Genomic DNA, 26,830 nt, shown 5'->3' on the forward strand with positions numbered 1-26,830 from the left:
ATTTCTCTTATGTAGTTCAGACATCTGATTTACTAAGGCTCATATTTTATACATATTCTGACAATCAAAATATTAATTACCACAAGTGATCGCCGTATTAAAAACATTCAACACTATTTTTAAAGAGGTCTGCAAGTGCAAATATCCATCTTGGCTTAGTTCACTTCAAGTAGAATTTTTATACAATACAATAAAAAATTGTTAACCATCAATATGCTTTTCCTTTAAATGTAAAAGCAGCACAAATTTAAAGTCAGTTTTAGAAATAAATTTCTGCAATTTAGTTTAGTAATATTTGCCTTTGTCTTTACAAGATAATGTAATAGAATTTTTGAAAAGATTAAATCTAAGTAAGCATGTACTCCAAAAAAAAGAATTGATAGTTTTAAGAAAACCCCTAGTTGAAAAATAATTACCATAGTAATTCTAATAAGCTCAATGTAGGTTTAATCAAAATCTATTTTACATAGTAATCAAATTAATCATCAAATGTTACCAGTGGCTTTAGAAATCCTATAAATGTCCACTGATTTAAACAGAATTATTCCTAAAACTGTGGTGACCTGGCCACACAATACATCTCAAAGGTCCCAATCTTGTTTCCTTTGAAGTCAGTGGCAGAACTCCCACAAACTTCAAAATGACCAGGATGGGCCTAGAATGTAATTAATAATATCTTAGCACTTATATAGTGCTTTACATATTCAATGCATGGTACAAACAGTAGATTAGATTTCTGGTACAGTATATTATAGTTCATCTCCAGGCTTGAAGCATAACAAAAGCATTCAACGTGAAATATTTAATATAAAGTTTCTCTAAAGGCCACAAGAGATTACATAATGCATAATTATTAAGATTTGCTGCTAATGCTATGGGAAATGATTGAACTAAATACATACACATCCTCCACTTTTGTGGATTTATTCCACTACATTGTGTTTATTGTATCTTCTTTTCTTTACCTTTACCCTTAGGAGCTAGTTCAGAAAAGCAATTAAGCACACACTTAACTTTAAGAACATACTGAAGTCCTGGGGTGAAATCCTGGCCCAACTGTGGGGTCAGGATTTCACCCCACTTGCCCTCAATGAGGCTTAAGCACATGCTTAAGTGTTTTTCTGGATAGGGATGCTTTCCTGAATGGGGCCTAAATGTGTGGTAAATTAATAGTTAGAGTTTTTTTAAAAAAATTAATCCCATGGGATGAATTTTGTACTACAAAAAGTGAACCAAAATAGTTTTGCCTGCTCAACAACATGAAGAAAAACCCCCACAAAGTTAATTTTTTGAAGTTTATTTTCAATTATAATTTTTGGATAACCAAGCAGTTCTGTAAAGAGAAAGCACAGAAGAGTAATTCTGGCACTTTTGGATAGTACATCATTTTCCCCCAAAAATTTAAAGCACATTCAGTCCACTTGCTCGGTCCATAGTCCATGTTATATGAGCTAGATTCGCTCATAGGATTCCAGAGGAAAGTAACCATATATACAGTCAATGAAACTATCTTCTTGGCTTCATCAGGGCCGGGCCTTTAAAACGTCCTCTAGTCTACCTTAGCTAAACAGAATCCACAGTACACATGATAACTAGAGAATACACTGTATTGAAATGAGAAATGCTCAGCACAAATGGGACACTTGGTGGCATGCAGTTAAAATAAAAGGAATAATTTCAGAAATTTATAAAATCCAAATAGATCAATTAAAAGCAATTAGAAAAAGAAGGGACTGATCATTGTTACCGTAAAAAAGGCACTTGGGAGTTAATGAGACCAGAACTGGAGGGCTTGCAGCTGACACAAAGTTCAATTTTGTTTCATAAAAAGGTTCCAATACCAAGGGATGCTACTCAAGTTTCCTGCAGTTTTACATTAAAACAAATTGCTGAACAGATTATAATAAAGACACAAATGTTTACAACCAACTTGTAAAAATAAGAAAAGCATAGTATAAGCAAAATATTAAAAAGCAGCAATGCATAGCCTTCTTTTGAGATAATGCATAACTTTAGACACCAAGTGTCAAATTCTTGTATTTAAGATACCCTTTCAGTAGCATTATCATGATAAAATTGGCTTAAGAAAATGTAACAAAGTTTCACCTGCTCCTGTGTAAAGGAGATTTAAACCTGCCAAAACAATGTCAGTATTTTCAACATCCTTGATGATGAACATCAAGTAAATGGAATACCAATCACACTCTTCTTACAGCTGTCTCATCGGAGGCATCCATTAAATCACTTTTCAGAGTAATGATTTAAATTCTTCTCTAACATTTACACAGTAATGCATTTAAAGTTCTTTCAATGTTGCCCACCACAGATTTTCCTTCTCTCTTCCATAAACAATTAAGTACTTCCATAGAAAGAATATTTGGCAATTTCATAGTCCACAGAAAGGTGGATTTGCAATAGCTCACTTTATATTGAAAGCCATCAGTGGTCTTTCCTCTCGTTTTTGCCAAGGGCTCTTTTTATCTTCTTCTTGGTCATCTTCATCGTCGTCGTCTTCATCATGGATGGATGTTCCATGTTCGGGACTAGTTAGTGGGTCAGGTGTAGTTTCTACAGTTCTTTTTATTGTTTCCTCCTGCAGGCTGGGCAACTGGACACCACTTCTCCTGCTAGCTCCATCCAATAGGCTTCTTAGGGTACTGTCCTCAGGGCTGCAAACTGCTGTTCCACATTCACTGCCACTTTGGTCCATATCATCCAAATACACAAGCTGTGTGTAAGCTGTGCTATCTGAAACTTTCTGCTCTCTTTGATGGTTCGCCTGCTGTGGCTGGTGAGTCTGTTGCAGGGACAAATGATCTCTTCCCCTTCGGGCAGATTTTGGTTCATTCATATCAACACCAGAATCCAAACTGGCATCATTACTTCCATTCCTTCCAGCTCTTTGGAGATCAATATATGAATGTCTAACATGAGCATTTGAACGTCCATCTAGAGAAACAAACCATGCCCGAGGATGAGGCAATGGCTTTCCACCTCCTAGCTCCATCAGAGCTTTTTCTGTAAGGAGCTGCACTTCACTATTCATTTGAACCAGAGATGCATCATTAAGTGACGCAGGAATGGATATGGACTCCGACATTGAAGCGTTTTGTGGACTCCATTCACTTGCATCCGCATCTTGCAAATGTTGCTGAGATATTGCTTGTGATGATAATTGTTGGGGTTGTATCTGCTGCTGAGGATGCGGAAAAAGCTGCACATGAGGGTTAGAAACCTCAGGCTGAAGTCTTTCAATATCAATCTGCTGGTCAGCTGGGACAACCAGCGGTTGGCTAACAAAAGGATGTTCTCCTGGTAACTTCATGTAATGACCTGGGATGACCAATGTAGGCAATACTTTTCTATAAACACTGTCATTAACTTGGTCAACAGAATTGCAGCAAATCAACTGACCTGGTCGAGGAAAAGATGTAGGTCGTTCAAGATGATCGACAGAACGAGACATCATACATTCAGTAGGTCTGCAATCTAGCAGTTCTTTTTCAGGGGCTGATGGGGAGGGGTACATTTGTTCCTGAATATTGTATTTACTTCCTGAAGAAATATGGTTTATGGATGCTTGAATCTCTCTCTCTTGCTTTTCAAATAAAGGCTGAGACAGCATAGCATTGTAACTGCTCCTGTAATCTTCTTTTATAGGGGACTCATATCCTTCTGATGTTTCCATGGAATTTCTTAATTTTGAAGGAAAAGTATCCACTGACTTATGGTAGTCTTTTCTTAAAGTCCCCCGAGGAGTCAGGTTCTCCAAGGAGATTCGGCTCTTGTCTTTCTCCTTATGAGAAAGCAGTTCCTCCCGGGAGCTAAACTCCTGTGAGGTACTGTACGAACGTTTGAGCATAGGAATGTGCAAATCTGCTTCTCCACTAGAAGATATCATCTCCATGTGGACAGCACTGATTAACTCCTTAACGCCTGAGTTTTCAGTGTGCCCATTGCTGGCAACAGACATCCCACCAGGAAATTCTGACTCCCGCCGGGAAAATATTAAATTGATATGGGACATGGAGGTTGATTGATCTTTCTTAGAACCATCCAATGCTGTAGAAAGCTGCAGTTTCTTATGGTGCTGACGTGGTTTCAAACACTTCCTCCTATAGTATGCCATAACAAAAAGAGTTACACACGTTTATGACTGTTGTACATAAATAAGATCAGGCGTGAAATAATGGGATTTTCAAGCAATGACTGAAAGCTCAACTCTCAGTAGCAAAGTTCAATTAAAAAGGAATCTGTGTGAATTAAGTAAGCATTAGGGAAACACCCCAAGCACTTAATTTTAAACTGGGCTAGTGTTTGGAACAGGAAAACCTAATGAGAGCCAACAGCATGTATTCACTGACAAAGGCTTACAATTTGTTTTAGACTAGGAATTGTTGAAAACTGATCACACACAGCACTGAAACAAGTAGAGTTATGGCTCAAGATATACACATCTTCTCTTTCATCTACAGTACTAAAACATCTTCTACAGAAAATTTGTAAGTTATGAAGGTGCCATGCTTCACACAATCCCTTTCCTAACAAACATGGGGAATACAGCTTGCACTATATGCAACCAGCAACATGAGGAAGGACTTTATCTCATTGTCTCTTTCCTTTTGAAGTCCAGTGAGGTACTTAATTCTTGTTTTTTTTAAACGTAAATTTTTTTCAATAGAAAATTGTACATAATTTCAGCATCATGCGAGCAGGGATGTTTACATTCTAAATGCAAACTGAATGACCAAAATGGTAAACTTTACCTGCAATAATACAAAAGGAGACACAGCAAAACCATAAGTATGAGAGCCATCCCTCCTAGAATTGCCAAAAGGAACATTGTGTGATAGGTGGTAATGTCCTGTGTTACTATGGGACCTAGAAGGCAAGAAAACAGAGTTTAGACTTGTGACAACCTTTAAACAAAGAGAGGCAAATTAGCTGACAGTCATGACACCTTCTTCCATGCTGTCAGGATGCTAAATGAGCAAAATTGCCATTAGGTGCTCCCCACCTGCAGTGCCTGCTTATGCCATATCTGAGAAAGATGTGGCGAGAGTGACTGATGGTTCTGCTGGCAACAACTCCAGTTTGTTCCGTGGAAATCCATCTGACTGCAAGAACAGCATGCCATGCTAAGCATTGCTTCCTGGCTCCATCCAATACCACAGTGCCCCAACCTAGACAAATTAGAGGATTGGGCCAAAAGAAATCTGATGAGGTTCAACAAAGACAAGTGTAGAATCCTGCACTTAGGACGGAAGAATCCCATGCACTGCTACAGACTAGGGACCGAATGGCTAGGCAGCAGTTCTGCAGAGAAGGACCTAGGGTTACAGTGGACGAGAAGCTGGATATGAGTCAACAGTGTGCTCTTGTTGCCAAGAAGGCTAATGGCATTTTGGGCTGTATACATAGGAGCATTGCCAGCAGATAGAAGGACATGATCATTTCCCTCTATTTGACATTGGTGAGGCCTCATCTGGAGTACTGTGTCCAGTTTTGGGCCCCACACTACAAGAAGGATGTGGAAAAATTGGAAAGTGTCCAGCGGAGAGCAACAAAAATGATTAGGGGACTGGAATACCTGACTTATGAGGAGAGGCTGAGGGAACTGGGATTATTTATTCTGCAGAAGAGGAGAATGAGGGGAGATTTGATAGCTGCTTTCAACTACCTGAAAGGGGGGTTCCAAAGAGGATGGATCTAGACTGTTCTCAGTGGTAGCAGATGACAGAACAAGGAGTAATGGTCTCAAGTTGCAGTGGGGGAGGTTTAGGTTGGATATTAGGAAAAAAATTTTCACTAGGAGGGTGGTGAAGCACTGGAATGCGTTACCTAGGGAGGTGGTGGAATCTCCTTCCTTTGAGGTTTTTAAGGTCAGGCTTGACAAAGCCCTGGCTGGGATGATTTAGTTGGGGATTGGTCCTGCTTTGAGCAGGGGTTGGACTAGATGACCTCCTGAGGTCCCTTCCAACTCTGATATTCTATGAACCTCACACAGCTGAAGTGCAGAAGCCACTGCAGTGTTTTCAGCTAGTGGCATGAATGCCACAGAACTACTGCTTTCCCTCTGCTGCCTGTTTTGAGATTTCTTTTTAACCACAATTTGATCACTTTGCAGGAAATAGCAGATGGGGCACACTAAAAGCTTCATCTTTAGAGGTACTGATTGTTCGTATCTCCAGTTTGAGTCAATAGGAACTGTGGGTTTTAAGCACCTCTAAAAGCCAGGTGCTAAATGCAGTAGAGTAAAAACTAAAGATTTTAAGAACTGTTGATAAACTCTTTACTCACAGAGAAAGAGACATGCATACAATTTCCACTCTGTTATGTATGTGTAATCCCATTGGTTTATCAGATCCTTCACAGTTTGAAATACAGAGACAAATTTTGTTTTCAGATAGAAAGGTGCAACTCCCAGTGACCGGGTTACATGGGTATGTACTGTGACTAAACAGAATTTTGCCTGTTTGTTTGAACAATAAAGAAAAGGAGGACTTGTGGCACCTTAGAGACTAACAAATTTATTTGAGCATAAGCTTTCGTGAGCTACAGCTCACTTCACTTCTTTTTTGCGAATACAGACTAACATGGCTGCTACTCTGAAACCTGTTTGAACAATGTTAAGGATCTAACCTAGCGGTTTCTAAACAGTGGTCTATGAACCACTTGTACTTCAAGAGCCACTGCTGGTGGTCCTTGGAGACCTGACTGGGAACACGGTGCTGAGTCTCCTTGTTTCCAGATGTGAAACAGAGAGGGGATGGGGAGATGAAATGAAGAACAAAAACAGAAAGTGCGATTAACCTGTTCTAAAAATAAATAAAGGAAAAAAATATTGTATTAAAGAGAGCTAAAAACACATTTGTTCTTTCTTTCCTGTTACTTTTCCATGTAAACTACTGCTTTAGTTGCTACAAGATGTTATTTGAATGGGGGAGGATATGGCCCATGAAAATCTCAATTAAAGAGTGGTTCCACTGTGACAAAGTCTGAGAAACGCTGGCCTAGACTTAAAAAGAAAGGAAAGTCAGAGCACAAGCAGAGTCTTTACCCTAAAGGAAGAACTACAAGGACAATCAAAACTCCTGATAAGGTGAAATATTTTAGACATATGGGGCCAAATTCAAGACTGGTATAACACCATTAAAGTCAGAGACAAGAAAGTCACACAAGCAAAACATCTGGCCCCCCCCTTTTTTTTAAAAAAAGTACAATTAATTTTACAAGATTATTTTGAATTCAAACCACAGTTTGTCCTTGTCTACACCCATAACTAAACCTTGTTTCAGCCCTGGGTCAAGCTGGATCTTTCAGCAATTGTATTTTTGTAGCATAAACTTAAATATATCGTTTAAGGAAAGAAAGCTGCCAGAAGGAATCTTTCTCCATATAATGAGGAAGCTCAGTGGAATCTATTTGGGCAGACTTGAGAATTAATCCTTACACAGTCGGTAGCTTTGTTTATGTGTTATATATTGTTTGGTTTGTTTGTGTAGTCAGGGCAAGGCATTTTCATCACACTACCTCTGTTATGAACTTATCAAAATCTAATGACTGAAGACTCTCTGAGGAGGTGGTTTTTGTTTGGTTTAAAACAAAGAAGCCTGTGTTTATTTTGAAGCTGGGGAACTGGAACAAAAAAAGAGGTGGCCACAGGAAAAAACAACAACAACAACAAAAAAACAACTATCAAGCCACATCATGAATAGTCTCCACAGGAGTACAGGTACGCATCACAGCTAATTTACACTGATTTCTATATTATTTAAATAGCTTCCTGAATACCAACCAATGACAATCTACCAAGGGCAGTCAACCAGTACAGAATCTGGAATGTTGTTTATTTAGGGCCAAATTCCACCCTAAATTACACCTGGTGCAAGCTCAATGAAGTCAATGAGATTATAGCAGGTAGCCGGACAAAACTTAAAAATGCAAGCTTTCAAAAGCTATCAAAAGAACAATTAAGACGACTCTAAATTGTGATTGTATTAGCTTCAGGTGAATCCATTTCAGAAACTTCATAACAGATGTTTTAGTAATTGTTGGAACTGACAAGTACATTGACATCATTACTCCCCTCACTTTCTAGCAATTAATTCACCAGATAGTGGTGACAAGTGACACCAGTGCAAGGAATACTTCCTGATAATGTTTCATGTATAAGTGGTTTTGAATACAGTCCCCAAAAGATTTTAACCCTTTACTTTCAGATTCTCTTTTCTAATAATCCATCATTGATCAAGATGGGGCATCTCAGATGAGGTCATCCTGAAAAATATAAAAGTGTTATATATGAATACATTAATATTTATCACTGGAAATACTAATACATTTCAATTCAGTCTTACCTAGGTTAGTAGGAGACATGGCTGCAACCCAATAACCTAACTGCGGGGCAATGTATGTCCAGGTCAGCTGATTTCCTTCTTGTTGTACAAGCCCTAAACTACTCTTCAACCATGTCCCTGTAAAACAGAAGATCCAAAATAGGGCATCTTATTTTTTAATATGAGATCAGTATATACTAGTGGGGAAAAAATAAACTGTAACAAAACTTTTGCCTTAAAACTTATCATTGAGCACGATAAGTCACATATCACTCTAAAACATGGGGAACTTGCAGGTCTTTAACACATCTCTCTTTGACTGTCATCACTGAGTCCTTCCATGAGAAGTCATTTGAGAAGCTTTATACTAAAAAGAAGCTGTTTAAAATAAAGTAAAGCGATTAAAGCTTCTAAAATGGATGTGGGAAATCGTGGTTGCCATCCTGGATTCCCCTTGTTGGAGGAGGTTATTCCTGAAGCTACTACATAGTGACTTCAAATATATTGTTTTAAAATTTATAAAGCCCCTTTTAGAATTCTCGCTGTTTGAAGAGGCATTGTGGAATTACAGCAAATTCTATTTTGGCTGCAAAGATTTCCTACTAAGGAACATGGATATACATATATTGTATGCACACATGTATTCAGCATACCATCTCCCTTACTTGCAATCGTCTTTTAGAAGCATAAACATTTTTATTTCCCTACAGAGGGTTTTGTTTTTTCATCTAGAAAACTTTGATTCATTAACTCCTGTGTTTACAACAGAGAGGAAACTATTTGGTGTTTAGCAATTTGTTTCAGCAGCACCATCAGAGGGTCAGTTGAAATGCACATAGTTTTGTGACTAGTGTTTACTAGGTAACAGGGCAGAATATTTTTAAAACATACTTTTCAGGGGAAATGGTGGATATATATTTTAAACAGGTATCGATAATCCAAAGGAAATTAAGTTGGTCAGGCTTTCATCCTGAAGTATGCAGAGCACTAACTTTAAAAAAAAATGGTGCTTCTATTTTCAAAAGATACAGTGCATTGTAAACCACAGGTTTATGAGGAAGCTTTAAAATTAGATAATTATTTGCATTTTGTTACACATTAAGGTTCCAACTCTGGGGCCTAATAAAAAAATGAGTTTAACTTCTGAGCCAAAGCATCTTAATAATGCTCGTAGACTACTCCATTCTCCCTGAATGACATACTGGCTTACTGTGCTTCAGACTACTGAAAATTAAAAAATTGTAACAGGATGTTCTCAGGCTTCTGAAGGGCTATTGCAAATAGAGAAAATTGCTGTGTGCTGTGGTGCAGCTAATATTCCCTAGAAAGAAATTGTTGCAGTTCATACAGAAAATTTAAGAGTTTTGCGGTAATTTTAGAATGCCTCTCAGAACAGTAAGGCTCCCAAAAGACACGTTTAAATTTATGTTGATCTAGCACTTCTGTTTTACTTCTACCAGTGGGTGCCAAACTAGACAACAAATAAAAAAAACCTAAATAAAATTGGAGTTCTTCATACACTTTGCTACTATCAAAAATATATCAAATTAGTATACATAGTATCCCATGTACTTCAACGGATAAACACCTGCCATTCTCAAAGGTATAAATTTCTGCTACAAAAGGGAAGCTGAAATTACCTAACAAGTTTTCAAGAAAGCTATATACAGTACAGTATTGTATTCTGACAAGCCCTCCTTCCAAATGGTCGTCAGTGGCTTTGGGCTGAAACTAAGCCCTTTTTACGATGTCACTAATGAATTAGAGGAGAAAGAGGTGGTGGAGGAAAGGTGAAAATTTGAAAATGACTGTAAAACACATTAAAGAGATTTTCATTAGTTATATGTAATACCACAAAATTAACCTCAAGATTCTGATGATTTCCACTGTAGTTCTTAAATTATCCACATGAGCAAATCATGGAAGTGTAAGATGCCTGGCTTCTTTTAAAGAATATTTGAATATTCATTTTTTTTCTCCTACATAATCAAATCCTTGTAAACTATAATTTTTTGTCTCAGCATAGAGCTTGTGTTGATATAGTAAAAGTTTTTTGCACGACACACAGTATTTGACAGATAGCTACATAGAGGTGAAAACCATCGACATATACCAACTTGGCATTTGAAACCTGGTTGAACGTGTAGCCAGTAATCAGCCAGTAATTCAAGATTGGTGTGGAGTGTAGGGGGTGGAGAGGAAAGTATTTTCTATGTTGTAAGGGAGATATCCAATAGGTATAATGTGTCATTTCACACAACATCAGCATCAACATTGTAATTTGAGCACCTCATCTACTGTAATGAATTTATCTACAGAACAAGCCTCCAAAGTAGGGAAGTATTATCAGAGGCAGAGACACTGACATGACTTGGCTAAGGTCACAAAAGAAGTTTCTAGTAGGCCCAAGGAATAAAATGAATCAAGAACTCCCAAACAGCCATTTTTCCTCTAGATCTTCCACCAGGTAATTTTCCAGTAGCAGAAATTTGCCACTCCAATAGCCTTGAATGAGAAGCTGAGAACATATCCAACAATCTCATAGGGAATGTCCTTATTCCATCAACTTTTAGTACAGTGACTGCTATCTGTGACTGAAATGACAATCAGCAAGAACAATGTCCATGGCTGAAACCCCAATTTTCTACTATCCTCAGCAGGATCAGCCTTGATAATAAAACCACCTTGGCTTGGAAAAAGCCCCGTTTCAAAGACATGATGTTCAATGCAAAATGAATAAATATTATTAAAAAGTACAGCATAAAAGAGCATTTGGAGAGTGTGCTGCAGGTCTAAAAGGGCAGGTAGAAAAACAGGAACCAAACAGAGGAGAGAGAGAGAGAGAGAGAGAGAGTGGTAGGGGTGATGAGTAGACTTATTCTTCAAGCCAAGTTTCTTTTACAATCTCAATAGCCCTGAAGGCACAAGCACATTTCTACCTTGTAGCAAAGCTGACTTCTTTGGTATTTTATGGGTTACACAACAGCAGTGGGAGACATTTGGACATTAACATAAATGGATTAATTTACCATTACTTTGGATCAAGTTAAAGGATAAGGCAGGGAGGCTTTCAGGACTAATATCCAAGATTATAGAAGAAGAGAGGAGCAGGCTCCTGTTCTCTTAGGGCTTGAGAGACAAATTAGGGCAGAAAGTATCATCATCCTTTCTGGTGTAAGTTTATTTTAAAATATATTTATTTCACACAGGCGAAAGTGTGACACAAGTTTTGTGATTCAAAAATCACTAGGTCTGACTGCTCAAGAAATTCATTAAAATGCCATTTATTTCAATCTTTGCAATGAGGCAAGTTTAAGAGGAGTCAAAGAGTCACAAAAATCTAGAAGCTGAGGTCCTGCAGTTCTCATAGACTTCAGTGGGTCTGAGTGCTCAGCACTTCTGAGAATCAGGATCTTCAAGTTTATACATGAACCACTCATCACATCATTACTGGATAACCATAGAGAATGAGGAATTTTATATCTGCAGCCAAATCCACGTTTATGGCAGGAGTCATCACTGCAGTTATTCACTAGGGGGAACATGTGTCCAGCTTGCCTTACTCACACTGCTCTGGAACAAACGGAATCCTTGTAGTGCCTCTTTAAAAAGCTCTTCTGCTAATTATGTGCCTGCACAGCACAGTGACCAAGAAGCTAACAGAGACTGCACTCAAAGCTCACTTTTCATTCCAGCAGAACAAGATTGCTCACATTTTTCCAACAAAAGGAAGCTCTGTACTTGTAGAGAAAGCAAACAAAAGGGCATACAAAGCATAAGGCTAGCCAGCCTTCTTGCCTGTCCTCCACTCAGTTAGCTCACCCACCAGTTTTTGCTCACTGCTGGCTATCCTTCAGAACACTAACTGGTCAACATAACACAAAACAACAGCAAGAAAAGCTAGCGTTCTCTCTCTTAAGAGAGGGCCAGAGCTCTAGAAATGTTCCAGGTACCTAGTACATGGGTCACCACTGGCCAGTTATACACTTGTTTCCTATTTTAAATACAGAGAAAGCTTTGGTACATCAGATACCACTAGGTGGTGACAACTGGAAAATGCTGAGTTTTTAATGGAGATCACTATCTTCAGAGAACGAAATACATTGCCTCAAGCCAATGACAAGGATGGGTCCTCCAGGGCCCTTATGGGAAGCCCAGTGGGTACCCCTCCCTGCTCCAAGACTGTGCTAAAGGTCCCTCTCATCTTTTATATCTATCTGTCATTTCTCACTTATAGGTATTTGATACATTTGAGTCTCTCCCCCAAGCAGTGGCCAAAGTACTCCCATCTTCCATAGTAGCAGCAGTAGATTGTGCCAGTTCTTCTACTGATCAAAGTCATCTATTTTTTTTCTTGTGATAAGCTAGCCACAAATGTACACAGTATTCCTGGCAAGGGTGCACCATCAATGTATATAACTGCTGTGACAGGGTCGGGCCAGATGGCTACAGGAGAGTAACAGAAGGCAGATATATTAGCTCCAGGTTAAGTAGGTCGCTTTTCTCTGGGTAAAGTAACAGGGAAGGTTCCAGAACAATCAGGAACCTTTTGGAGACACTTAAGACAAACAGGCTGATTAGAACACCTGCAGCCAATCAAGAAGCTGTTAGAATCAATTAAGGCAGGCTAATCAGGGCACCTGGGTTTAAAAAGGAGCTCACTTCCGTTTGTGTTGAGCGTGTAAGGAGCTGGGAGCAAGAGGCGCTAGGAGCTGAGAGTGAGAATGCATACTGTTGGAAGACTGAGGAGTACAAGCATTATCAGACACCAGGAGGAAGGTCCTATGGTGAGGATAAAGAAGGTGTTGGGAGGAGGCCATGGGGAAGTAGCTCAGGGAGTTGTAGCTGTTGCGCAGCTGTTCCAGGAGGCACTCTAGACAGCTGCATTCCACAGGGCCCTGGGCTGTAACCCGGAGTAGAGGGCGGGCCCGAGTTCCCCCCTAGCCTCCCAACTCGTGATCAGACACAGGAGGAGTTGAACTGGACTGTGGGTTCACAAAAATGGCCAAATTGAGGGCTGCCATGAAGCTCCAAGGCGAGCAAATCCGCCAATAAGCACAAGACCCACCAAGGTAGAGGAGGAACTTTGTCACACTGCATTATATTTTCACTATTAGTACAGTGCTCACTTTATATTATTATTACAAATATTTGCACTGTAAAAATATTAAAAAGAGATTGTACAATCTACAAGTCAAAGCATGAAGGGGCATACCAATGTTTAGCATATCTGGCATGTAAATACCTTGCAACACTGGCTAAATCATTAGCATGGGAACACCTGTTTTCACTTTCAGATGACATTGTAAATAAAGAAGTGGGCAGCATTATATCGCGTAAATATAAAAAAACTTGTTTGTCTTAGTGATTGGCTGAACAAAAAGTAGGACTGAGTGGACTTATAGGCTCTAAAGTTTTATATTGTTTTGGTTTTGAGTGCAGTTATGGGGAAAAAATTTCTACATTTGTAAGTTGCACTTTCACAATAAAGAGATTGCACTACAGTACTTGCATGAGGTGAATTGAAAAATACTATTTCTTTTATCTTTACAGTGCAAATATTTGTAATAAAAATAATATAAAGTGAGCACTGTACACTTTGTATTCTGTATTGTAATTGAAATCAATATTTGAAAATGTAGAAAAACATCCAAAATATTTATAATAAATTTAAATTGGTATTCAATTATTGTTTAACAGTGCAATTAAAACTGCAATTTTGACTTTTTAACTCTAGATAATTTGTTTTGCGTTAATCACTTGAGTTAACTGCAATTAATTGACAGCTGTAATAATTACCCAAAGGAAAAAAATCTCTCTATTCTAGATTTCAACTTTTCATTCTGCCCTGGATAAGCATTGGTCATAACTGTGCTGGATCAGGAACTGCACAGAGAATTAGTCCCCATCCCAGCCCCATGCTCCCTCTTCCTTGCATGAGGATGGGATGTGGAATAACTTACTTCATCCCTTTTCATAGAGTAGCCTACTGTCTTTCAGCGTGCCCAGCTAGATACTCTAGCCTGCGAACAGGGAGTTGGAGTGCAATAGAGCCAGGGCTCTGGCTGAGAAAGGGTTATGAAAAACTAGTCCATTGCACCCAACTTTCTCCCTCCCTTCACAAAACCACAAAACAAAAAGACAATTACAAATCATCCACACCACTAAGTAAGCTTTAGATGAAGTGCTACAGTTGTTAGCGACTAGTATGCATAGATAGATGAGCATTTGTTGGATAAAAAGTTGACAATTGTTAAGGCTCTGGTCCTACAGCTCAAAAGAATATTTCACAGTGCCTGTGTGCATCTTTTAAGCAGAAACAGTAAGTTTTATATGGTATGTGATTAGCGTATGGTTTGGGCCAATTCACCATTGCCATTAAATCTATAAAGACCAGCTGGTGTTTCATGGAAAACTTCTACATGGAGAGACAATTCTTTGTCTTTTCCGCCACTACTATTGTATGGAGTCTCTCTTTGTCGTTTCCCCCCATTACTGTTCCATGGAGCCAATATGCTGATCCAGGATTAAACCATGTTGGCTTAAATGAGCAGTTAGAGGGAATTTTATAGTTTTCTTATAACTCTTCCCTCACCAAGATTTCACAGTTGTCAATGGTACTCACTCACACTCTGAATAAAGAGAAAACTGTATTAGGCAGTAAATACAAAAAAGACTCTCTTTTAAAGGTAAACTTAAATAGTTTGATAAAATATTTAAATATAAACTACATATGGGGGGGGAGCACAAATTGAGTATCTGCCAAACAAAACCTTGGACACAATGTCAGAGGCCAGACAAAGACTTCAAGAAAGCAGCAGAAAAAGTTCTGTTAGGCAGAAAACATGACACCACATTGCATTACTTGGATTTTGGGAAACGTGCTCACTTATCCCAGACAACCTGTGGGCTTGATACTGCAACCATATACTTGCATGGCTAGTCTTCAAGTATGAGGGGGGGAGGGATAGCTCAGTGGTTTGAGCATTAGCTTGCTAAACCCAGGGTTGTGAGTTCAATCCCTGAGGGGGCCATTTGGGGCAAAAATTGGGGATTGGTCCTGCTTTGAGCAGGGGGTTGGACTAGATGATCTCCTGAGGTCCCTTCCAACCCTGATATTCTATGATTTCAAAGGCACTATTCACATAAAGGTGTTGACGGGTCCTGGCCCTTAGGGCTGGTTCTGCTTTTACAGGGCAGATGTGCATGCATTATTTATGGTTTTTCAAAAATCCCCAAACCCTATTATTTTAGATGCATTCAGAGTGAAACACAAGCCAATCTAAGCCCTGGCAGAGTCTGTGTGCGTGCATGCATGCATACACACAGGCTCACAATTACACAAGGCTAGATCATGCTCCCATTGAAGTCAATGGCTTCAATAATGCAGATTGTGTCCATACAGGCAAAAGGACTTCAGGTGTATACATTACTCCTGCACCAAAAATTAAAAATGCCACATACAATATTTAAAAATTCTGCATATTTTATTTGCCAAGACAACACAGTATAATCACACCAGATTCAATTATTCTGGTAACTTATTTCAAAATACCTGTCAGAAAGTATGTCTGACAACAAAAAAGATTCCTTCCAAGAGTAGAGAGCTAAAGAAACCCCTACAACAACCCAACTCCTGTTTTTCCATTATGCTTTTGTTGGGCATATCTGGGTGTGTCATGGGCCAGCTGGGCACATCTTGGGGGAAAACTTTGCCCCTCTGGTCTCAGACACCCACACTCTCTCCCTGCAAAAGCCCAGACATGGAGCACCCAACTGGCTCAGACACTCACATCCCCTACCCCTCACAACCGAGGGATCGAGAGAAACAGCCTGATGCAGGGTCCTGAGCTTTACGGAGTTTCCTGCATGCCACCTCTTTCCTTCAGGACATGTTGGGAACTGCAGCTGCCCAGAACCCTTCAATTCCCCCTTTCCCCTGGCAGTGTCCTGTATTTGCGAGATGGACAATGGGGCTCTGCTGGGTCCAGCAGACCCTAATGGCAGCCAGCAGCACTAATGCTGCAGGGAAAAAAGAAATTCTGTGCAGAACATTAATTCTGCACAAATTCTGCATTGGGCAGTGGAGCAGAATTCCCCCAGGAGTAATGCATGTAACTGTTAGTATGAGTCAAGAATAGAGGAGATAAATTCCATTCTTAGCTGCATGCCCTCTGACTTCAGGGGGAGTTGCACAGCAACATTTGAGAGTTGAACTCAGCCATAATGGAGAATCTTTAAATTCTGGTTATATTGTATTAAGCAGGTTTCAGAGTAGCAGCCGTGTTAGTCTGTATTCGCAAAAAGAAAAGGAGTACTTGTGGCACCTTAGAGACTAACAAATTTATTAGAGCATAAGCTTTCGTGAGCTACAGCTCACGAAGCTTATGCTCTAATAAATTTGTTAGTCTCTAAGGTGCCACAAGTACTCCTTTTCTTATTGTATTAAGCATTCTCATCTGACCATTTCATTGTGTCCTAGGATACACCCCTGTCTTTTGTTGATTAAGTTTTCTTCCTATCACTGATCAAAACAACCAGGTATGTGACTGTCAGAGGAGTACACCAGTGGTCTCCAAACTGGGGTGCGTACCCCCTAGGGGGTGCACGAGATGATCTCAGGGGGTGTGCGGCACCAGGAGTGCCGCCGGACAGCACTCTGTCATTTTTTTTTCTTCTGCGGCAGCTCTGCATGTCCACGGCTGGTGTTCCCCTCCGGCAGCCTGCCTGTGGTAAGTCTTCCGTTCTTTTTCCGTCGGCGGCGTGTCTGCGGCAGGTCTTCCAGTCTTCACCCTGGGGTGCGCGAGCCAAAAAGTTTGGAGACCCCTGGAGTACACTATCACTAGAGCCCTACGTATTTTGCACAGGAAAAATAACAAACCTAAAAAAGAATGTAAAAAAATAAAAACAAAAATAAAATTTCAAAACAAAAACCTCACCCCCGAGCAGCAGCTCCTGACCCCATGGTATGGGCCTGGCTCCCAGCGACAGGCATCGCAAACCAGTGCCTGGGATCCAAGCGCTGCTCAGATTTGGCCTGGTCACCCCTCCATCGTCATGTAACCCTCCTCCCGCCAGGGGCACATCCTGACCCTCCCCAGGGCTACCCATCCCTGGGGGAGGGGGACTATTGGGTGGTTGGGTTCAGTTGGAGAGGGGGATATTTAAGAGCTAATGTTCTGTGCTTGCTTTTAATTCCTAAAACCTTTCAATACCATGGTATAATTCTTAATAAAATGATGTGTATAGACAGACTGGAATTTATACACTATTCTTATTTATATATGGTCATTGAGGTATTTTATTAATCTAAATGTAATTAAAAAATGAAACAAAATTTTTAATGACTAAAATAAAACACTACAAAATTTCCCCAAAATAAAATGAAAAATAATAAAAAATAAAAAATTTCACAAGGCTTTTACTATAGTTTGTATGCAGCGAAGTAGCACTCTTTAATATAAAAAAAGGAATGTCCAAACTACACAAACATTTAGTTTGAATGTAGCTAGTTACATTTTTGTCTTGGATCTTCCTCTTTTTCACCCTCAATCTGAAGTTTAGGTGTGTTTTTTCCTCCTCAGAGAAACCCATTTTTTCCTCCTCAATTACTTTTCTACATGACCTTTTTACAGGAAGCACTCCCTAATAATTAATTAGAAATTATTTTTTAAATGACCAGTGATGAAATTATCCAACCAGATCTGCTGAAGGTAATCTAAGTAAGAGGATCAAAGTTGTGCTACTTACAATGCAGATGATTTGTTTCCCTTGTTATGAACAAATAAAATGGACAATTTAATTAAACAGAAATCAAATTAAGCCAACTATTCTGATTTACTTTTTATGCATAAGATTATCCTCACTGGACAGAGCCTTGGAAATAAAATGGGGATGATTTTTAAAATTACCACACAATAGCCTAGTTGTAATAAATACCATTCTTAATAAAAATTAGTTTTCATTCAGCTAATGATTTCTTCTGCAATGGCTGTGATTTCACACAGGATGGCACTGTCTATAAATGAAGATGTAGGGTCCAAAAACAAAAGCATGTGTTAGAGAGAATGGGATAGGACATTAAGCTATTAAACTATACATGTGCTGTATGTGATATTCAAATATAGCTAACATGGTTATTTCTAAAACTAATTTCTTTAGACACTTCAAAAGGCACTTGCTCTCACTTAGAATTAAGTCCACAGCACACTTATGAAATTAACCTTTACATTCTTCTTCTGAGTAAAGAAGCCCCAATTTTCTTCAAGTGTGTAAATGGCCACTGTTTTATTCTGATAAGTGAAAAACTATAGGATTTTCTTAAAATTGGCAGCAAAAATTACTAGGCTGCAACCAGCATAAGAAATTTAAGTCTAACAAGAAGGCGTTTTTTTTTGTTTTTTTAAAAGTAAAAGCCATAAGCCATGAAAATACAACTTGGAAAATTCCTACTTGACAATCAATATAACATCAGAAGTGCCACTGCTATAATACAGAAATGCTATTTTTTCTTGCCACAAATACACAGGAGTTTAACAATTCTTAGGAATAAGAGAATATTACAATATTGGTTTTGAAGTTGCTAGGCTACACCAATAATTGAATGTCCATGCTCTGAGATCATACCTTCATTACTCTTCCAGCGTTTGTTGTATGGCATTCGGAAGTAGCGTAGTTAAATCCTGCCACTATTTTAGTAACATCATAAGTATTTGGCAAATAGAAAACAATTTGGTGTGTTTCAGACCACTGACTATCAGAAAAATACACATTACATGGAATCTAAAATATTTCGGCCAAAAAAACCCAAACAAACAAACCCCAGCACCACAAATGTTATTGTTCAATGCATGACTGAAGTTTGAACAGAGCGCTGCGGTTTTCCTTTGTTACTTTTGTCTTAATTATATAAGGGAGAAGCTAAATAAAATTACCTGCCTAATATTTAACAAAAGCACATACCATTTTTCTTTACTTAGTAATTTTAATAGCATCTGAGGCAGGGGAGGGGTAAATTGTATACAAAAGTTATTTCCATCGTTTCTTTTCCCCCCTGAAATCCAGAACAGAAAAGGCTTATTAAAGAAAATCTCTATTACACATAAATCCGTTAAATTTCAAATGGGAAAGCTTGGCTTTGCCTTCCCCATCTCAATGTCTGATTCTGGGTTTCTATGAAACAGACCCTTTAACATTTCCTTTATCACATGTTATTGACTAATTTAAATAAATAATACAATATTATATAAATAATAAGTAAATACATAAACCCCTGCAACTCTAACTCCTCCAGTTCAAAGACCTCAAAGCACTTTACATCCTTTAATACACTCAGCTTCACACCACACCTGTGAGGTAGTTATGCATTAGCTTTATTTTACAGATTTGGAAACTGAGGCAGAAACACATTAAGAGATGATTAGCACCTGAAACTCCCTTTGATGTCAGTTGGAGTTGCAGGTGATCAGTGGTTTCAGGATCAGGCCTAGAGTTTGTAGTACCATTGGCTAGAGTGACTTCCACATTTCACTTAGAATTATTAACTGATAGTTAGCCTATGTGACACAGGAAGACTGTCCTGATACTCTGAGACCCGTCCAGCTTTACCCCCGACACTTCCCCAGCTTCTATCCTCAGGCAGCTCCGCTACTTAGCTCCACTCCCTTCCCACCCTTACAGCTTCCAACACCTCCCCACAACAGTCCCAGGCCACATAACACCTCTGCCCCCGGCACCACCCCCTTTCCCAGTCTCAAATCCAATGTCTACCTCTCCTCTCTACCACACACGTTTGTGTTGGGAAGCAAGGAGGGGATAGAGAAACTGGAAGTCTGGCATCCTGAAAGGGGCAGACCTATTATTGCTGTGTACTGGCTGCAGCGTATAGCGGTTGTGCATTAGTGAAATCAATATTGCCGTATGGAGGAATACAGTGTATATGACATTCCTGGTCTTAAAGTTTATTTCCTTGCTTTTGCAATTTTGCATTAGGTACGTTGTGTTCACCAACTTTAATACCACATTGTTTGGGCATATTACTATATTTTAGCATCAACTTTGTTACTTGTCTATCTTCTTTCGCATTCCTCCTTCGCTATACTTCACCATAACATTCATGCTTCTGACTCATTTGCTATGCCACAAAATCCCTGTCACTATTGTTCCAGCACTATATATGGTATATCAGTGAGAAGGAGGGGGTAAAAAAACCCTTTCATAACACTTCTAGTTTTGAAAGCTCTACTCTGTACTTTAGAAAGTAAAATAAAACACATATTGCATGTTAATAAAACACAACCACAAATGCCCATGACCCATGGTCTTAATTACACTCCTCCAAAGGGATCATGTTAGCCAAAACCTCCCTCAGAGAGCTAAACATGTGAAGCATCAGCAAACTTCTCCCCTCTTCCCCCACTGAAGATCTGTCTACTACTCTGCAATTATATTTGCATCTATTATATTACGTAGGCTTCTTACATGATTAAAAAGCTGTTTTGGTAACTGCCATTTCTATGGCAACACTCAGAAAGAACAGAATTCTTTGAAAGCAGTTAAACTGTATTCCTTAGTGTATTTAATCTTTAAAAAGAGGAATTTAACCTTGACAGTTCTGAGATTAAAAAAAGTCAAAATCAAGTTGTCAAAGAGCTTGTAAACTACAGAAGTAATACACAGTGTAAGCTGGGAACTTTATAGAGGCTGATTTCCGCTTCACAATTTGCAAGAGAATTTCCATATGGTCAGCTAACCTGATAGTTCCTGGCGATACAGTAGCCAGAATTTTGAATCTGGTTATACAGACTGACTTAGATTATAAGCTATTTGGGGTAGGAACAGGTCTTCCTGTGTGTGCGTGCAGTACCCAGCACAATGGTGCTCTAATCCTGGCTAGGGCCTTTGGGCACTACTATAATACAAATAGTTACCATAATATGTGGACTATATTACAATCACATACAGAGAGGTTTTGGTATTCAGTGGGTTTTGTTGGGATGCTGAAAGACCAAAGTGTGTGAAATCCCATAGGAAGTAAACCACTGTATGTGCAGTAATTATCTCTTGCAGTCCAATTATCCTTGATTTAGGATACGTCTACATAGCAACTACACACCCGTGGCTGGCCCCGGACCAGCCGACTCAGGCTCGCAGGCTTCATTGCTGTGCAGACTTCCGGACTTGGGCTGGAGTCCAGGTTCTAGGATCTGTGAGGTGGGAGTATCCCAGATCTTATGCAGAACCTGGAAGCGTACACAGCAATGAAACAACCCTGCACCCAGAGTCAGCTGTTATGGGCCAGCCGCACGTTTTTCTTTGCTACATAGCAGTGGTCCTCAACCTTTCTGTTGCTATAGCATATTCGTGTTTCCAGAAAAGTATGGCGGGCACCGGATGACCAGCTGCCAAAATACCGCCAAGAAGCGGAGTCATCAAGAAGTGTCGCCGCCGAAATGTCGCTGAGAAGCGGTAGCATTTCGGTGGCTGGTTGTCCGGTGGCAGCATTCCTCGGCAGCCGATTGTCCAGCGGAAGCGCTCCCTTCTCAGTAGGCGGGCACACATAAATGCCCTGGCAGGCGCCATGGTATTGGGGACCGCTGCTATATAGACATACCCTTCAAGACCATTCATATAAAATCAACAGACTTTCTAGAGAACTGTAAATTATCAATCCCACCAAAGATTACAAATAATTCACTTTAAGATTAAAAAAATTCTAGATTCCTGTCTTAATGTCTGAAATATTTTCTAAAATATTCCCCCCAGGACCTATGCCTCACCAGATGTTCCCAGTTGTTCCTCTCCCAGTCACTTATCACACCAAATGCTCACTGCATCCACCACAGCTCTCACTAACATAACTTTTGATTGGTCAGTATCACAGTAAATAAACCTGCCAAATACGTAAGACCTTATGTGGACAGTGTGATTTGCCTATACCTGTCACAGAACATGTGAATGCGGCAAGTCTCCTCTCAGTCCAGCTGAATCTCCTAGACTCCCCAAAAGAGGTTTAATCAGGGGATTCACCAGTCAATTGCTTTAGAATAATTTGCAGTATAACAGACAGCTGGAATCTACAATAAGCTATTTTAATTCTTCAATGCTCTAGAATCTTCCTCAGCATGTGACAGTGTTCACAGGAAATAAAAAGTGAGAATTACTTTACTTAGTAAAAACAAATAAAAGCCTCCTTCATATTTATATTTAATGAGCTTTTCTGTGGCACTCATAACACCAGTGGTTCTGCATTCATGTATTTATCAGCATAACACCCATTTGAGGGTAGGAAGTATTATCCTCATTTTACAGATGAGGAATCAAGACAGGATGAAACCCTGACCCCACTGAAATCAATAGACATTTTGCCAATGACTTAACTGGGGTGAGATTTTCAAAGGTATTTAGGCATATGAAGATGCAGATAAGCACCTAGCAGGATCATATGCAGTCAAAGCACTAAGTAACATACCAGTGTATAAAACATCTTTCTTTGTAAAACCATAAAGAGATCCCCAAGATACTTTTCTTCCTTTCACATTGCTATCCTTTACATTAATGCATGGTTGAGTTTTCATTCATCGGGGAATGCGTTCTGTTCTCTGCGCAGAAGCTGGTAAGTTAAAGACAACAAGGTTATGTCCAAGATGTATGTTAAGCGTTCAGGGAAAAGGAAATACACTGAAACAGGACACTGAGATACATTCAGTTTCATTTAAATATTAGTGCATGAAAGAGAACAAATATTTTACTAAGGGAAAAAAGGAAAAAAAGTTTTAACCTCCTCACCCCTGAATCCTTTGCCATTACATCCAGGACAAGCCACATGTGACAATTTGGAGTTAAGGTGTTAATTGGATATACCAAAACCTTCACTGAGGGATCAATCCTGATCTCTACATTATGAACTCTGGGATATCTACTTATGCATTGCCACATACTTTGAAAAATTAGACACCAAACACACATTTTCAAGCACTTTCACATCACACAGAGAATAGGACTTAGTACAGGGGTGGGCAAACTATGGCCCGCGAGATGTTTTAAGCTGGCCCACAAGCTCCCGCTAGGGAGTGGGGTCTGGTGCTTGCCCTGCTCCAGCACTCCCAGCCAGGGCGCTGGGTCAGGGGCTGCACCACGCGGCTTGGCCCTGTTCCAGTGCTCCAGCCGGGGCGCCAGGGCAGAAGCCATACCATACGGCTTCTGGAAGCTGCGGCACGGCCCCGCTCCAGGGCGCAGGGTTGAGGGCTGCACTACACAGCTCCCGGAAGCAGCATGCCCCCACTCCGGCACTCTAGCAGAGTCAGGGGCCACCCGATGCATGGGAGCCAGAGAAGGGAAATGCCACTGCTTCCAGGAGCCACTTGAAGTAAGCACCGCTCTGAACCTCTCCCCATGCCCCAACCCCCTGCCCTGATCCCCCTCCTGCTCTCCAAACCCCTCGATCCAAGCACAGAGCACCCTCCTGCACCCCAAACCTCTTATCCCCAGCCCCAGCCCGGAGCCTGCACCCCCAGTCAGAACCCACACCCTCTCCAACACCCCAACCCCAATTTTGTGTGCATTCATGGCCTGCCATACAATTTCTATTCCCCGATGTGGCCAGCAGGCCAAAAAGTTTGCCCACCCTTGACTTAGTACTTGAAACGTAAACTGATTGACCCCAAGGATTCCTCACTGAAACAAATAAAAACCAAGCATGTTCAAGTGAAGCAGAAGCCAGTCAAATGGTAAGAACATAAAAATGGCCATACTGGGTCAGACCACTTGTTCACCTAACCCAGTATCCTGTTGTCTGAGAATGGACCAGGGCAATTTCAAGTGATCCATCCCGTCATCCATGTCTAGCTTTAGGGATACCCAGAGAAAGGGGTTGCGTCCCTGACCATCCTGGCTAATAGCCATTGATAGAGCTATTCTCCATGAATCCTATTATACTTTTGGCCTTCTCAACATCATCTGGCAATGAGTTCTATAGGTTAACTGTGCATTCTGTGAAGAAGTACTTCCTTTTGTTTGTTTGAAACCTGCTGCCTATTAGTGTCAGTAGGTGATCCCCAGATCTTGTGCTAGGTGAAAGGGTAAATAACACTTCCCTATTTACCTTCTCCACACCATCATGATTTTATAGACCTCTATAGATTCATACATACTAAGGTCAGAAGGGACCATTCTGATCATCTACTCTGACCTTCTGCACAATGCAGGCCACTGAATCTCACCCACCCACTCCTACGAAAAACCTCACCTATGTCTGAGCTATTGAAGTCCTCAAATTGTGGTTTAAAGACTTCAAGGAGCAGAGAATCCTCCAGCAAGTGACCTGTGCCCCATGCTATAGAGGAAGGCGAAAAACCTCCAGGGCCTCTTCCAATCTGCCCTGGAGGAAAATTCATATCCCCCCTTAGTTGTCTCTTTTCTAAGCTGAACAGTCCCAGTCTTTTTAATCTCTCATCTGGAAGTTGTTCCATACCCCTAATCATTATAGTTGCCCTTCTCAGTACCTTTTCCTATTTTTTTTTAATGGGGCAATCAGAACTCCATGTAGTACCATGGATTTATATAGTGACACTATGATATTTTGTTTTATTATCCATCATTTTCCTAATAGTTCCATTGCACATTGAGCAGATATTTTCAGAGAACTATCCACAATGACTCTAAGATCTCCGAGTGGTAACAGCTAATTTAGACCCCATCATTTGGTACGTATAGTGCATTACTTTCACTGAATTTCATCTGCCATTTGTCTGCCCAGCTGTCTTATTTAATGAGATCCCTTTCTAATTCTTCTCAGTCAGCTTTGGACTTAATTATCTTGATTAATTTTGTGTCATCTTCAAGCTTTGCCACTGTTCACCCTCTTTTCCAGATCATTTATGATAACAGCACAGGTCCAAGTACAGATCCTTGGGAATCTCGCTATTTACCTCACTTCATTGTGAAACCAATAATTTATTCCTACCCTTTGTTTCCTACCTTTTAACCAGTTACTAATCCATTAGAAGACCTTTCCTCTTATCCCACGACTGCTTAGTTTGCTTAAGAGCCTTTGGTGAGGGACCTTGTTAAAAGGCTTTCTGAAAGTCCAAATACAATACATCAGCTGCATCATCTTTGTCCACATGCTTGACACTCTCAAAGAATTCTAATAAATTGGTGAGGCATGATTTCCCTTTACAAAAGCTGTGTTGACTCTTCAATGTATTGATATTCAAGTGCATCTGACAATTCTGTTCTTTATTATAGTTTCAACCAATTTGCCTGGTACTGAAGTTAGGCTTACCGGCTTTTAATTGCCAAGACCACCTTGGGAACATTAAAAAAAAAGTCAGTATTACATTAGCTACCCTCCAGCCATCTGGGGCAGAGGCTGATTCAAGCAATAAGTTACATACCACAGTTTGTAGTTCTTCAATTTCATGTTTGAGTTCCTTCAAAATACTCTTGGGTGGATATCATCTGGCTGTGCTGACTTATTACTGTGAATTTATTAATTTGTTCCAAGACCTCCTCTATGGACACCTCAATCTGGACAGTTCCTCAGATTTGTCACCTAAAAAGAATTTCTCATGTGTGGTGACCTCTCTAGCATCAGCTGCGGTGAAGACTGATGCAAAGTATTCACTCAGCCCTGGTCTACACTAGGCGTTGAGATCGAATTTAGCAGCATTAAATCGATGTAACCCTGCACCCGTCCACATAACGAAGCCCTTTTTTTCGACTTAAAGGGCTCTTAAAATCGATTTCCTTACTCCACCCCAACAAGGGGATTAGTGCTGAAATCGGGTTTGCTGGGTCAAATTTGGGGTACTGTGATGCAATTAGATGGTATTGGCCTCCGGGAGCTATCCCAGAGTGCTCCATTGTGACCACTCTGGACAGCACTCTCAACTCAGATGCACTGACCAGGTAGACAGGAAAAGGCCCGCGAACTTTTGAATTTCAATTTCCTGTTTGGCCAGTGTGGCAAGCTGCAGGTGACCATGATGGAGTCCCAGAATCGCAAAAGAGCTCCAGCATGGACCGAATGGGAGGTACGGGATCTGATCGCTGTATAGGGAGAGGAATCCGTGCTATCAGAACTACGTTCCAGTTTTCGAAATGCCAAAACATTTGTGAAAATCTCCCAGGGCATAAAGGACAGAGGCCATAACAGGGACCCGAAGCAGTGCCACGTGAAACTTAAGGAGCTGAGGCAAGCCTACCAGAAAACCAGAGAGGCCAACGGCCGCTCCGGGTCAGAGCTCCAAACATGCCGCTTCTATGATGAGCTACATGCCATTTTAGGGGGTTCAGCCACCACTACCCCAGCCATGTTGTTTGACTCCTTCAATGGCGATGGAGGCAACACGGAAGCAGGTTTTGAGGATGAGGAAGACTATGATGAGGAGGTTGTAGATAGCTCACAGCAATCAAGCGGAGAAACCGGTTTTCCCGACAGCCAGGAACTGTTTCTCACCCTGGACCTGGAGCCAGTACCCCCTGAACCC

The 26,830-nt window shown here is 40.3% G+C and overlaps 1 protein-coding gene across 1 annotated transcript in view; it reads right to left on the bottom strand.

Moving 5' to 3' along the window:
• Positions 1 to 430: 430 nt before the first annotated feature.
• Positions 431 to 26,830, bottom strand: part of FAM171A1 (family with sequence similarity 171 member A1) — a 132,162-nt gene continuing 105,762 nt past the window's right edge. Inside the window, exons 6-8 of the mRNA XM_043509385.1 lie at positions 8,361 to 8,477; positions 4,767 to 4,881; positions 431 to 4,115 (exon numbers count right to left, since the gene is read on the bottom strand). Of these exons, the coding sequence (XP_043365320.1) occupies positions 2,420 to 4,115; positions 4,767 to 4,881; positions 8,361 to 8,477 (1,928 nt within the window). The 3' untranslated portion in view covers positions 431 to 2,419. The remainder of the gene's footprint in view (positions 4,116 to 4,766; positions 4,882 to 8,360; positions 8,478 to 26,830) is intronic.

The sequence above is a fragment of the Dermochelys coriacea genome, chromosome 2 (genome assembly GCF_009764565.3).
Source record: "Dermochelys coriacea isolate rDerCor1 chromosome 2, rDerCor1.pri.v4, whole genome shotgun sequence".
NCBI classification, from domain to species: Eukaryota; Metazoa; Chordata; order Testudines; family Dermochelyidae; genus Dermochelys; species Dermochelys coriacea.